Raw genomic sequence first — 15,310 nt, 5'->3', positions numbered from 1 at the left:
GATCCATACTGCATTTAGAGCAGTCAAAAGCTAACACACAAAAATACAAACAAGTACCAAACTCAGCTTGTTAGGCTGTCATTCAAAAGAGACACAAATCAAAATTAAGCAGCCTCCCTCTCATACTGGGCTTTAAAGCACTGCCTTCAGTCTGGGGACTCCAAAGGAGACTCCTTCTGCTGATCACATCCATGGCAGGCCTGGAGTTCTTCCTCCAATACCACAGAAATACAAGAAGCCATTATCAAACCATCCATGCAAGAAAGTCAAAGAGTAATAATTTGCAACAATCACAGAGGAGTCAGGGAGCCCAATGCTGCCTTTAGATTGATTAAATGAAAACAAGTGTTCAAAAGTAACTCACAACAAGCAAGTGCTGTTACTTGACTAGACTGCAGATGAAGAAATAGGGGAGAGAGTTGTGTTTTGAAATGGAAGAGAGACCAAGCAAGTACTAGCTTCTGATTTTCACTTCTTGTGCATCCTCTTCCCTTACTTAGAACCACAGTGCCATTCAGGTTGGAATGGCTCTCATCAGGTCTCCAGCCCAACCTCCTGCTCCAAGCAGGCTCAGCCACAAGAACAGACCAGGTTGCTCTGGATCTTGAGAGCCTTGATGGATAAAAACTTCAAAACTACCACACTTGGCTGTCCTCATAATGAAAAACCTTTTCTTGATATCAAGCAGAGACATTCCATTTTAATTAATTACACCCATTGCTGGTAATTTTCCTGCTGCATACTTCTATAAAGAGCCTGGCTCTTCAGATGTCTAAGATCTCTTCAGTGAACATCAGCCTTGTTTAACAGCAGGACACACCACAAGGGATGCTAAAAATTATATCCTACTAGGCTGAAACTGGGGATCAGAGCACTGCCAACCCCTGTCCCCAAAGTCTTTTATGACCCCATTGCAAAAAGACCATGACACTGGAGATGACAAAAGACTAAAAAAAAACCCCAGCCATTTCTGAGGATGTGAAAAGCAGCCTTTCACCACACTGAGATGAAACTTCAGCCAAATTGTTCTCCAGGTGCAAGGAATGGGATGCTTGGAAAGATGAGAGAAAACCTAAACTTGGCCAAGGCTAGACAGGATTTGCAGCTCTCCTAAACAAGCCAGGCCTGTCGCTTAGATTGGACTAACAAAAAAGCAAACAAAAGGCCTGATTGCAGACCTCTCTAAGGACTGTATTTGCAAGTAAAATGCAGGATCTGAAAATATAAGCAAGTACTTTCCCTGTCAGAGACTGATGACTGGTCGTTCTTCCAACTCAATCAACAAGCAGCACGACTGCTCAGCACAAGGAAGGTGCCTGATTTGTGGCAGTGCTCTGGACATTTTCAGTTCATTTCTGATCATTCTTTGAAGTCCAAATCTATCAGAAGCACTCTGGATCTGACAACACTTTCAACAGGAGATTTCCAAGATGTAAGATCTATTTCTCATTAAGATAAAACACCAAGGAAATTGCCTTTCCAATTAAAAACAAAAAAAAAAAAAAAAGATGACTTTTTGCCTTTTTCCAAGATAGCAGAAATTTTGAAGTTCCAAAAGTTGTTATGAAAATGCAGCAGTTCCTCAGTGGAAGAAGACAAACTTCCACATCTCAGTCATCAGCAGCAGAAGAAAACTGATATGACTTTTTACACAGACTGCCATTAACAGTGAAAATTAGTCTCCTCTGTTGCTAAGTTTTAGCAGCACAATGCTATTCTAAAAGCACATTACACTGTAGGGGACAGCTTTTTTTTTTAAATATATTTTTAAGTCCCAAAGCAAATAAAAAAAGACAGGAAGAGGGGTTGTAAAAGTACAAACCAGAGCCTAAGACGTCATGCTTAGGATTTCCTCTACCACTTAAAAAAAAAAAAAAAAAAAAAAGAAAAGGCTAAAGAGATCAGCAATAGAGAAAGAATATAAGAATATAAGATAGGTCATGAAACAGAGTTGCAGGTAACAGCAGATTCAGGACATGGTTTAATAGTGGACATGGTGCTGGTTGATGGCTGGACTTGGTGATCTTGGAGGTCTTTTCCACCCTTAACGATTCTATGATTTTTGTCACCCTCAAATGCACTGAAACCTATTTCAGGGTGCTCAATACAGCAGCCTCCATGAAGACAATCTGTAAGGATGTTTCATGTGGTGACTTACAAAATTCCTGCAGCCAAATGACAAAGAGTCCTGCAGGTCCCTCATCTCCCACTGCAACTGAGCTGCACCAGGAACATTCTGAAGAAAATTCTCAACATTTGCTATGAGTTTCTAAGCCAGAGTTGGAGCAGATCAGCAGTAGCTCATTTTTTGGATTTCAGATGTGGTATTTTTGGGTTATAAAATCAACACTTTTCTCATCTCACCAAGAAAGACAGTTACCTGGACCACTGTGACAAATTTTGTAGATGAGTATGAACAAATTACAGTAATTTCACAATTATAAGCCACACCATTTTGACTAAAATTTTGGTCCGAACCCAAAGTGCAGCTTATAATCAGGTGCGGCTTATAATCGCGAAATTACTGTAAATATTTTGGAAAGATAATACTGCTGCCATTATTACTACTGCTCTCAACTCTTCTTCCTTAAGAATATTTATATCCCAACTTCAGGATGGGAGAGTAGTCCTTGAAAAAAAGAGGCACTTCAAGGTAAAATAGTACCATCTAATGAACTATTTTTAACAAATTAATTATTTTTTTTAGGTTTTGTGGGCAAAGACTGATCTAAAGCACAATGTACTGAAACTTTCTGCATGGGCCACAAATGTTTTGCTGCCAAGGAGGTGGTGTGGATTTTTTTTTGGGGGGGGGGGGGGGGGGAGGTTTGGCTTGGTTTGTAGTTGTGGTTTTCTGTTTGGTTTGTGGTTTTGTTTGTGGGCGTTTGTTTGATTTTTTTTTTCCCAAGCTTGGAGTGAGAGAAAAAAAACCATCAAGCTAGGACCTGAAAAACTCATTTATGTATTCTTAAACAGGACTTTCTGGATAGGTAGAGTTAACAGTAACATTCAACATTCCTGTTTGCTCAGATTCACCTTAAAGAAGCCATAAAGTAGAGCTCATCAGAAGACATAGTTCAATGCAAATCAAGATACTAAAATCTTGGGGTTTTTTTTCTTTTTCAAGGGTTGATTATTTCCCTACTACTAATGTATTTCTGTCTCTCCCATCTCCTCAGTTGCCCCTCTTTAACCTTTTGGTCCTTGTAAGTCCCATCTCAGAATCTTTTCTGGCTGGAATGCACAGAGGGGAAGACAAATCATTCAATCTTTCTTGTCTGTTTCTGCTGACAATACATCTTTTCCTCTAACACATACAATCCCTCTTCTAGTTCACATTGTGATTATTCTTCATATTACTGTGATCATTCTATTTCAAAACCATCACCATGAAAAATTACCTGTGTTCAGAAGGAAACAAACCTCCCATTCTACACATGTATTATTTGGTCATGAGCAATCAAAATAATTCAATCAGAGTTTTGAAAATAAAAGAAAGTTACTAAATTTCAGAATTAAAGATTCATTTGATTATTGCAATTCCAGCAGATTGCTTCAAGCAATAAATAGTCTTCAGAGGGATGCCATTTACCAAGACAGCTGGAAGGACAAAAATAGATGCAAGTAACCCACTCGCATTGTATGTAAAACAGTTGTAACAGAGAGAATGAGGGTAAGACAACATATGTCAGCAGAGCTTTCTATTTCCACAGACAGAGCAAGTTCACATTTCTCTCTAAATACATTTTATAAAACACAGTTCTGAAGTGCACAAATACATTTACGCAGCATTACCTACCAAAAAAGTTATTTCTGTATTCAACAACTGTTGTTTTAAAAATATGCAGCATCTGACCCTGTGCCGCTGCAGTGACTCTGAATCCTGATGAAAGGATCATACTAACTCTTGCTATGTTGTTTGCAGCATTAAAAGCAAAAAATTTTACTGAACAATTACTCAGATTCCCAAACACAATGATTTTTTAGTCAGAATTTTTAGAGAAAAACTAAAACATCCTAAACTTTAACAATTTTAAAAAGTCAAATTTAAAAGGGTACAATACCTGAAGAAGGTCGCTGAGGTCAAGTAACATGTCTGTGAAATCAGTCAAGGAATATACACACTTCTTGAATGTGACAGTAATTCTTTATTTCATTTCATTAGCAAGCCAAAGAAAGGGAAGAAATAAACCCAGGTTAACTGTCAAAGAAACCAAATATGGGTTAGGTCAATTCACCTCTTATGCTAACAGCCAACATGCAGTTAATTGTTCAGCTGCCTAAAACACCTGCCAGCACCTGCTGAATTTACTGCTCAGGTTGTCTCAAAGAACAAGCCAACAGCTTGTGTCACCTCCAGCACTCACCATGTCCTGCAGTCAGGGATAAGGGGGTCCTGTGCTCTGCTCAGAGCCCACCTGCAGGGCTGCATCCAGCACTGGCATCCCAGCACAGGAAGGACTGAACTGCTGGAGCAAGTCCAGAGGAGCCCATCAGGATGATAGGAGGGATGGAGCAGCTCTGCTATGAGGACAGGCTGAGACAATTGGGATTGTTCAACCTGGAAAAGAAGAGACTTTGGGATGACCTAATTGCTGCGTTCTGGTATCTGAAGGGAGCCTAAAAGAAAGATGGAGAAGAGCTTGCAGTGACAGGACAAGGGGGAAAGGCTTCAAACTGAGAGTAGGGTTAGACTGCATACTGGGAAGAAATTTGTTTGTGTGAGGGTGGTGTGGCCCTGGCACAGGCTGCCCAGAGAAGCTGTGGATGCTCCATCCCTAGATGTGCTCAAGGCCATGTTGGATGAGACTTGAATCAACCTGGACTAGTGGAAGGTGTCCCTGCACGAGGCAGGGGGTGGAACTGGATGACCTTTAAGGTCCCTTCCAACTTAGGCCATTCTATTATTCTGTGAAAACTAAAAACAGTAATAGCATCAAGATAGAACACCCTTACTACACATAAGAATATAAACCACCATCAGTCTCCTATGCAAGCTTAGGAGCCCAGAAACACAGACAGAAGAGCAAACTAAGAAAACTGAAATAAGTTTCTTTTGTTCTTTTCTATGAGGGCATGTCAAAGAGCTGGGAAGAGAAAGGTGCTTTGGCTGCTGCCTTATCCAGCCAAGCAAATCAGCTGTTAGCTTTCAGTTTTCACTCCCTTCATGATATCCTGTGCTGCTGCAAAATATTACATCACCATCTACTCATTATGGACACACTTGGAAAACATAATAGTTTAAAACAAGCAAACCACTACAAGTTTTCATTAGATTTAACTGGAAGCAAATACACTTATGGATGCATTGACTGAATAGTATCCAAAATAGAGGGGTGAAAAGAAAAAAACACCACAAAGCCCAAGGTGCAAAGGTAACTCTTTTGCTGCTGTTACTGAGCACATGCCGGATGTTCCTATCAGTACTCAGGTGTGGCTCACATGCTGTAAAAGGGTTCTGGTTTTATTATTAAAAGGAGTGTCAAGGTGAAGTGTGAGAGAAGGGGGAGAGTGAGAGAGTGAGGCAGGCAAAGAGAACAGGTATACAGGGCTGTGTGTGAGTTTGTGTATGCAGCAATGTGTTAAGAAATCCAGCATTAAATAAAATGCAGAGACAGCAGTGTAGTTTGGTGCATACTGTGGTGAAATGAGTATTAGTGAATGTTCTTCAAGTAAGCCAGAGTAATACAGTGCACATTTCCCCTAAACATTATCAGCTGTGGAAGGAGAGTAATTCAGATAACGTAATCAGTTTATACATAAACATTTTCCTTGTCGAGAACTTTTATCCTTGAGCGTTGCTACCCTTAGTTTGCATTTGAAATTGTATGAATGTACTCCAAATTTGTTACAAAATTTAATACATTATGTTAATATTATTTGGTGGAAATTAATTTCCACATTAAAAACCACAGCATAGCTGGGTAGTTAATGAGCTGAAAATTCAGTATGGCTCTGGAAAAAAATCAAAAATCCATTATAGGTAGTATTACGCAAGACATTACAGTAATCTGAAATTTTAACACAGTAAGGAAACTGCTAACAAAAACCATCTGTAAAATACACAGTTTAGAAATCTATACAGAGCAATACTGAATTCAGTTAAAATTTTTTGTAAAAGTGAAAAAAAGAGAAAATGGAAAGACTTTAGCAATAAAATTGCCAAGGAACCATAATAATTGTCAGCTCATCAAACAGATCTAGGAAGAAATCACTATGCCAATTTTGTGCTCAGGAAATATTCTAAGTCTGAAAATGTTCCCAGCTCATTATTGACTTGAAGTACCTGATTATTCTATGCCCACCCTGACATACTGTCCCCAATGAGACAAAGTAAAATTATCATTCATATCTGATAGATCTACCACAATTTAGGAGGAAAAAAAGCCCTGAAACATCAGAAGAAAAGCATCCCATAGGTTATTGAGGCACTGAAGAGAACTGAGTGGTCCTAGAGCCTGGCTGCTGTCACTGGAGACAGGAGGAGTCAGAAAGAGCATCAGTGCCAAATGCTAATTCACATTTTAGGTGAGCCAGAGAGGTGCTTTTCCAACCCAGGCATTTCAGTTACAGTCATGAAATCTGTATACCCAGAGTATCCTTCAACCTGCCCAAACTGTTAAACACACTTTGGTGGAAAATCTAAACTTACTAACACATTACAAATGCTTAAGCTTTATTACTGCAAGGAAAGCAATCCCACCTTTTTGTCCAAGAAGAATCAGAGAGCATGGGATGCATTTATAATGATACAAGATCAGAGCTAAGGAGTTGGGAAATTCACAAGCAGGGCTCAGGCAGTTCTCAATCAATTTAGAACTACACTGTAGATGCTTGAACATACAGTTCCTTTGCTCCTTAGAGAAGTTAGTTCAAATGTCCACTGAAATTGTAAGCAAAGGTCACAGTAAAAATGTGGAGCTTCTGGATCTCATTTAAGGTAGCCTCCAGCAATCTCTCTCCCTGATTAGATGTGCAGCTACTACAGCAAAGCAAAAGGGGAAACTTGAGTCATGCAGTAGCACTGGGTTGGCCTTTACTGTGAATATTGTGGGCATGATTATCAGCAGGAAGTGGTTGTAAAAACAGGCTGTTGTTTTCAAACTCCTTTTCAGAGCTGGAACAGTTCAGGAGAACACACAACAGCAGCTGAAACCAGCAGATAATACTTAATATGTATTCAAAAATTATACAATCGTAAGATAAATGTTTTCTTTGAGGCTGGAAGAAAACAATGATCATTTCACATATGGAGACTGCTACCCACATGGAAAAGCTCTCAAAGGGATGGAAAGCTACTGGTACTTTGGATATACCCATGCAAATAACAGGACACAAGGGGACTTAGGTTGCCCAAATTAAAAAAGAAAAAAAAAATGGAAAAAAAAAACCCATTAACAATTTTAACTGCTTTTCCTTTGCTATTAATTCTTTAAGCAAGTTTCACCAAGGCATGCAACTGACTGTCAATCACTAGAAATGTCTAAATGTCTAAATCAAGATGAGATAAGTCTAAAGGCATTATTTCAAAAAATTAAATTCAAGGGAATCCTTTGGCCAACATGATGCAAAAGGTCAGACTGAGTGCCCAAAATGTTCCTTTTCTGCTTTTATAGTACAAAAATCTGTGGATAATATGAGAGCTCCATGATTCACAGCAATAATGATCTCATTCTCAGCACCAGAGGAAACTAAAGTTCATGAAGAAATGAATAGTACCGGAAACCTAAAACCCAAAATACCAAAACAAGTATGCATTTGTACTTCAGGGAGACCTACATTTTACATATTCCAGCAATCCTAAAGCACTTGTGCAGCAAAATCCCCCTGATTTTCAATAATAACATCTAGCAGGAGGCAAATCTGCCATTTGCAGGAATAAATTGTGCAAGACGCTGTTAAAATAACCACTATCATTTACAATAAAGTTGTTACCCCCTAAAAAAAAATTTAAAACTTAAAATCTTTAGTGTCTGACAATCTACAATAATCAGGAAACCTTCAGATTATTTCGTTCTACTGTTTCTACTTCCACTGTGTAGGATGTCATATCTGGGAGACACAGGTCCATATTAAGAAGCAATGAGAAGATAAAATGTCTAGTATTTTAGTTAGTTAGTTAGGTTTTTAAATTACCCTTGGAACATTTTTTACTTATTTTTACAAGCTTACTACAAAAGCAGCCATACCATGGAAGGAGGACTAGTGCCAAGGAACTGTGACTGCAAGCCACTCAGCAGAAATTTGACATCCATAGAAGTCCTGCTGACTGTAATGAAGTGTCACCATTATTCAGTTTAGGTTAAAATGCTTTGTTTCTCACCTAAACTAAATCCAGATCCATAAAATACATAAAATATTTAAAGATAATCTCACTTTCTCTACTCAACAGCAGCAATTCAGCTAGTTGCAAAGAAAGCAAAGCTTAATAGGAAACATGTCTAAAAAGCAAAATTTTAAAAAAGCGGAACATTAAACAAAATTTTCTCACATTCTTAATGAAAAGGAATATTTGCAATTTCAGTGTCAGGGTTCTGGACAAACTAAATAAAAAATGGGAATTTCCCAGAAGCACTTTCTTTAACAAACACTTGTAAATAAGACAAAAGAGAAGGTGAACACAGAAGTGAGGTGATAGCAGGGTGAAAAACTAGTGACAGCATTTGGCTGGCCCAGAACCCATTTTCAACCTTTCAGATCAACATCCAATTCACAACCTTCCCCTTCCATAATTTCATACACCATATGATTTCTGATTATGACTTATCACAGTTGTACCTCTGCTGCTTTCCAAACCTTCACCACTTTAATTAGCCATTAATTGAGACTGACAACACTGATTGTTTAAAGTAAACATTTCTCTTTCCAATGACACCGAACTAAAATAATTAGAAAATAATACCCAAACTCAATTCTTTTGTAGAAAACTCTTTTCTGACAACTCTTAATGAAAGCTTTGCCTCAAGGCTGAATCCCCATAGAGCCAGCTTCCAAAACTTCTTCAGTCTCCAATTTTGCCTCTGCAAAGAAGTCCACGTAGCATAGGCTGCACTCCAGTACACAAACAAAAACAGCACTTAACAAATGAAACTGCTAAGCACAAATGCCATTTTTATAAAAAAGTACTCTTTATTTATGTGTAGATTAATGCATGATAAAAAAAGAACTACATTTTGGTCTGCAGGGGTTTTTCTTTTCCTTTACAAACAGTTGTATGACTGTGTTTCATGGAAGACTGTGTTTCATTGCTCTCAATTCTGTATTCTAAAATTCCCAATCTGAAAACAAAAAGCAGTGCCCCACTCTCTCCCCAGGTTTGTCAGCACATTTCTGCAGCAGCTCTCTTTCAGCATGTGCAGCTTCACTATCCTCACAGCCAAGGCAAAGTTAGCTGCAGTAATTCAGCACCTGCAAGCACCAGGCAGACCAAAGAGCAGACAAGCATTTGGGGCTGCATTCAGGCTGCCTGATTCCCTGGCATTAACTCAAAGGGTTACAAGTGGGGCTTTCTGGCTCACCTAAGACCTGAGTAGCCTTTGACACCAGCTCTCAGTGCATCTCCAGCAGCTGCAGACAAATCTGGGCTGCTGCAGGTGGGAGGCATCCAAGGCCTGTGAGCTGCATCAACCTTCAGACTCCAACACACATACAGTTCACTCTTTCCTAAATTACTGCTGCAGCTTTCTCAATAATTGTCTTCAGAGCCACTGCCATTACAGGAACATTTTCCAAAGCACCCAGGCTGGCTGAATATGCAGTGAGAATTCAGCACTTCTGAAAATGCTGCCCTTGGAGAACACAGCCTTCAAAGGACTGGGGCTAAGCTCTGCTCCCAGTGTTACTGACTTCAAGTAAAAAACCTGCTTTGTGGGATAGTGCCAAGTATTTACACAGTCACATGTAAATTTATAACAACAGGAAAAAAAAGTAGAAAATACATTTCTTGTCTCAGAATGCTTGTACAGTCAACTTGCAATTATACAGGGCATCAAAGGGATAAAATATGCAAAGAATATATCCATACTAAGCCCCTGAAAGATAATCTAGTTAGTATATTTGCTTAGGGAAAAGAAAAATTAGGCATAGAATGAAAATGTAAATATTAATTTAAAAGTTCTGAGAGCCATGAGGTTAATCTTCAACTTGAATGATGTGGCCATGTATAAATAACAGTTGGCTATATTCAAACAACAAAAAGTCTCCAAACAAGAAAGAGAGACCCCATCCCCGAACAGTAAATTGAACAAGCACTGGTGAGGGAAAACAAGAGAGGTTGCTAGGAGAAGCAAGGCTTAAGGAAGAACTTAAAAGAAGAGCAGGGTTGGCAGATGAGAATGAGAGAGAGGCAGTAGGAAAAGAGCAAAGCTCAAGCTGCAAGGGGAAAAATAAACCAGAATTAATTATAAAATCACTGCAGAAAACACGAGCAGGTATGAAAGTGCACAGTCCAAAAATCTGCACCGAGTGACAATTTGATAATAAAGTGGGTTTTTACAAAGAAGCTGGGAAGGAGGACATTGATAGCAGAGTTTTAAGTAAATGTAAAGGAGCTCAGCTCTCTCTTTTCAGTGTGTACAAAGTCTATAAAGGTTACGACTTCTGTACCAACAGTGAAAGAAAAGTTCCAAAGAAGTCAGAGGTGCAGACTTAGAAGAACTATTCTGAGATGGCTCTCAAGTATTCAGCACAGCAGCAATGCACACATTTGGAAACGTGAAGCAGCTGGCCAAGAGAAGCAGCAGGGGAAAATCACTGCCTGCTCAGAGGTGCCAGCGGAAAACCAGCAGAGTCCTGAGCCTGACACTCTGCTTTTCCAGAAAACTCCAAATGCAAGAGTCTGGAAATATGTAAAAATATGAAAAAAAGAAAAATAAAAACCTGCTATAACTAGCTTGATTGCAGTTCGTTACCACCTATTCCCACCCCTATGGCTGCTATTTGTGCAGCAACATGGCAAACCAGCCAAAGGAACTGCCTGAAATTACTCGGTTTTATTTTGGTTTTTTTTAATTTTTTGCCTGTTTTCAGCTGGATTAACTCCCCAATTTACATGTAACTACATGAACACCTGGGCTGATAGAAAGCAGGGGATGGACTGAGGGAGGACTGAGAAAGCAAGGCCAAAGCAAGATAACTTCTTTCTGAGGCTGCACCAGCTCACAGTGGCTTAAAGCATTCTCAAAACTACAGCTTAAGACAATCTCTCTGTCACCCCTCCCACCTTCTCAAATTTCTCTTCAAAGTTTGCAGTTTTTCTCAGCTTGCTCCAAAACACAAAGACATACCTTATCTGAAAGAGAAGCCTTATTTAAAACAAGTAAGGAGAAAAAACAACTAAGCAGTTACTGCAGAGTAACTGCTTTATAGCAACCCAAAATGTTATAAAACTGATAACACCTTCCTTGTTTTAAGTACAAACACAGTTCCTGTGTGAGAGTTGTCACAGTACCACATTACTCTGGTTTTACCCACTGTAAGCAGTCACCTACACTTCTTTAAAAAAGTAGCATTACAGTGCTCAATTAAATCAGTAAAACCAAATTCTGTGGACACAGAATGTTTTACATTTCCCATGCCAAAAGCCAAGTGTTACATCTTAGCTTTCATACCCACACTGAGGCAAATGCACTGGTATAAGTGCTCCTGGGTGAATTATCTCAGCAGACCTTTGCTGGGATGGGAGCATGGCAGCTGTTGTCCCTGCACTGGGACATGCACACAAACTCAGATGCTGCTTTCCTGCCAGGATCAGTGGATGTGATTTATCCAGGCATAAGCATGATCTAATATTATATGTATAAAACACTGTCACTCATTTAGCAAAAAAAAAAAAAATTCTGACACTAGAGCCTTTGTTTTAAGAGAAATTACGGCTTCAAAAGGAATTAATTCCATCCTTGCAATTCTGAGGCTGCTGGCTGCTTAATGGCCCTTGGTGGGAAGTACAACAATGGGATGTGTTACATTTCCCACTCTCAAAGGCCTTTAAGAGAAGCATCTCTGCTTATATCACATAACACAGTGACAAACCCTTCTCTGTCAAATGCCCACCTGCAGAAACCTTTCATCACCTGCACAGCACCAAAAGTGGGCACTACAGGAATACCTTTCTCCCTAATGGTGTATTCCTGCTGATCAGAAAACCTCACCTGGGCAAGTGGAAGAGCTCTCTGCATCCTCACCCTCCCTCACACCCACAGCATTCCAGTGGGAAAATGTCAGGTGTAATGGCTCCATGGATGGCTGGCTCTCTCCTGGGGCATGGGTGGAGCAATGCTTCCACAGATGGTACCAAAGTGTTAATTACTATTCCTGCAGTAATCAAAGTTCGATTAAAGGCATTACAGTAACTCACAGCAACTTCCCCAATCACCTGTCTTTCCTACAGAACTTAAACTCAGTGTGGAGCTGGAAACTGGGCTCTCAGGATGAGCTCACCAGCAGAGCTTGGAAGTCAGGACAACATCCCACTTTTACAGTGGCTGAGCTCCTCAAAGCAGCCTGCTTTAGGTATTACCAATAAAATGAATACAAATACATTAACCTAAGCTGATGCACTGCATCGGTGGGTTGAAAAATCCTAAGCCCATGTTTTCAACTCAAGAAATGCCTACACTAAACCTAAAAAAGATTCCTGTGTGTTCACTGTAGCAGAAAACGATGTAAGTCATAACAGCACTGAGGTATGCTGAATTTGATTTTTATTACAGAGTTGCCTTATGGTTCATAAACAGCAGCATATCCCAAATGAGTTACTAATAAAGCATTTTACCAAATTATATAATAATGCATCTTGCACTTCAGAGTACCACTGGAGGAGTGTTCAAGGGAGGTTTATTTGGCAATAGGAGAGTAGAAAACTCAAATTACCTCCTTGGACAGCTACCCAGGTACCTTGGGATATGATAATAGACAGAAGTACTGAGTTAGCACGTCTGAATTTACCAACCTGTGGAAAGATGCAATATGCAAACATGTCTTCACTTCTACTTCCCAGCAATGCACAAGTGAGAGATTGCCTTTAGCTGTTGCTGGCAGGGTAAGAAGATACTTTCACTGATACTTTCTGTTCAGCTCAACTAAGCAGAGCTCAATAAGAACTAAAAAAAAAAAAAAGCCAACAAAAAAAAACACCAAAAAAGAACTGCAACAGCTTTTTTAACTTTCAAAATACCAAATACCAATTTAAAATACCTTTCAGGGATAGGGACAGGTGATTCATCGTGCCTGAAATGAACACAATTCTCAACATGACACATTCTCTTCAAGGACCTAATATACTGGATTTTAAAGTTAAAACAAATTTATGTCTCGAAAGGTTTCTGTAGAACAAGATTAAATTTGGTCCTTGAACAAGCATAATAGAGCAGGTGGAGGGAGGAGTTTGCATTTCTGAGATTTTAAAGGCAGCTAACTTTTCAGAGAGTTCAACTACAAGAATAAATCTTTGAGGCGATCTATTAAGCAGGGAAAATACAGTCACAGGCATTTGATACACTTTGTATTTTATCTACACAAAAGGATGGAAACAAATGCTTCCCTTTGGGAATCTATCTTTCCCAAGAAATTGAAAGGCATAACCCAGAGGGACTCTTGGCTGTGCCTCAGGACTCTGGATTTCTGTTTCCATTTTTGCCACTGTCCGACAAAAAACATTCCATCCTTTATAATGTTTTTATAATGAAGATAACAGTTTCCCCTTCCTTGGAAAAATGCTCTGAAATATCCCGATTATCTAACTACTATAATACACATTTTGACTCTGGGGTTCCCAAGTCTCCCCAAAAAGGTCACAGAAAAACAAGCTTTCAAAAGTATTTCAGTTATAATACCCCAGCAGGCAACTAACTTTATGGGCAACAATTCTTTTTCAGACCAGCTCCCTTCCTTTGAAAGACCCGAGCTACATCCTTTCTATGCAAATCAACAAAGAAATTTGGCCCCCTGTGCAAAACATGCAAAAGGGCTTTAACAGCTAAGAGACATCCTGAATTTCTTACAATAAAGAGATGCAAGAGATACCACAGATTCAGTCCCTCCCTTCAAGTATGACAGTCCTAATTTCCATGCTTCTATTATCCAACACACATAGCTAAGCACCTCCTACAATAACTTTAAAATCCTTTTATTCAGTTTAATATTTAATTCGATTTTGCACCAGTTTGCTCTAAAATCACCTTGTAAGCACACATTCCAATTTTCAGTGTTAAAAAAAAAAAGATAAAACAAGTGTCAGCTCCTTTGTTATTGGTTACACATCTTTATAAAGGGATCATTAAGGATAAAGGAAAACCCTTTATTGGGGCAAGGTGTGTGGGGAGAACAGAGGGTAGGAAGGAGACAGAATATTCACATTGATATCCTACTGAAAATTTGGGTATTCAGTAAGCAATCTGGTACAAATCACTTCTCAAAGATATTGGAATTCTGTTGGCATTACTGTCAAATTTCCTTCACTTAGGTAGGAACTCTGAAAGCATCTCAAGAAAATGTTGCACAGCATCAGTTAGTGAACATACTGAAGCTAATTTACTGACAAATGGTATTTCTCATATTCTTAAAAGTTAACAACTTTCATTAAATAGCTTTAATCAAGCTGGAAAATAAGGTATTTTCCTGAAGTGTCATTTTAAACTTTTATCCTTTTATTATCTTCTTTTGAATGCTGTAGCAATGCCAAGCACTTATCTCACGTCTCTCTTACAGCACAGAGACTGCTCTGTCATTATCAGTTTTTAAGAAGCTGTAAACTTATCTCAGTGGCTGGAATTCTTCATGAGAGGAAAGCAAAAAAAAATCAGTAATGATGTACATATCATCTGCCTCTGGGAAAATAAAAACTGCCAGTGATATGCTGGGAAAGATCTCCTCAGACGCCTTTCATGGCGTCTTGCAGTAGTTTTATTGTAACCCAGCAGTGTGATTTCAAATAACATTATCCAGCACGCTGATGGCAAGCTCCTAAAATACAGCTCTGCTCTGAACAACAACTGAGAATGCTATTGTGAGTCTCATGTTTACAGCTGCTCACTGATTGTGTCATATTTGCAAAGCTTTCAAGAAAAATGATAACTTTTTTCTCACCACTGAGATTTATAAATTCAGCCTAGAATTTTGCTAACAAGCTCAGTGCAATACCAGAGCTAGTGGCAGAACTTGTTCCTCTTGGAAATTTTAGCTAAAAATTCCAATGTATTTAGCCAATATACTTGGAAAAGTATAGTCTAGTGTCTTAGAAAAATTAAATAGAAAGCAATATCACAACAGGGCTCCTACATTATGGGAGGCAGCAATAAGAGGTATAGATGCA

The 15,310-nt window shown here is 39.0% G+C and overlaps 1 protein-coding gene across 1 annotated transcript in view; it reads right to left on the bottom strand.

The window, feature by feature from the left end:
• BRF1 (BRF1 RNA polymerase III transcription initiation factor subunit) overlaps positions 1-15,310 on the bottom strand; it is a 172,174-nt gene that overhangs the window by 99,128 nt on the left and 57,736 nt on the right. Inside the window, exon 4 of the mRNA XM_033061894.2 lies at positions 4,065-4,096. Coding sequence (XP_032917785.1) covers positions 4,065-4,096 — 32 coding nt within the window. The remainder of the gene's footprint in view (positions 1-4,064; positions 4,097-15,310) is intronic.

The sequence above is a fragment of the Catharus ustulatus genome, chromosome 6 (assembly GCF_009819885.2).
Source record: "Catharus ustulatus isolate bCatUst1 chromosome 6, bCatUst1.pri.v2, whole genome shotgun sequence".
Taxonomy (NCBI): domain Eukaryota; kingdom Metazoa; phylum Chordata; class Aves; order Passeriformes; family Turdidae; genus Catharus; species Catharus ustulatus.
The sequence above is the reverse complement of the archived record's forward strand: the minus strand, read 5'-3'. Positions and strand labels throughout refer to the sequence as shown.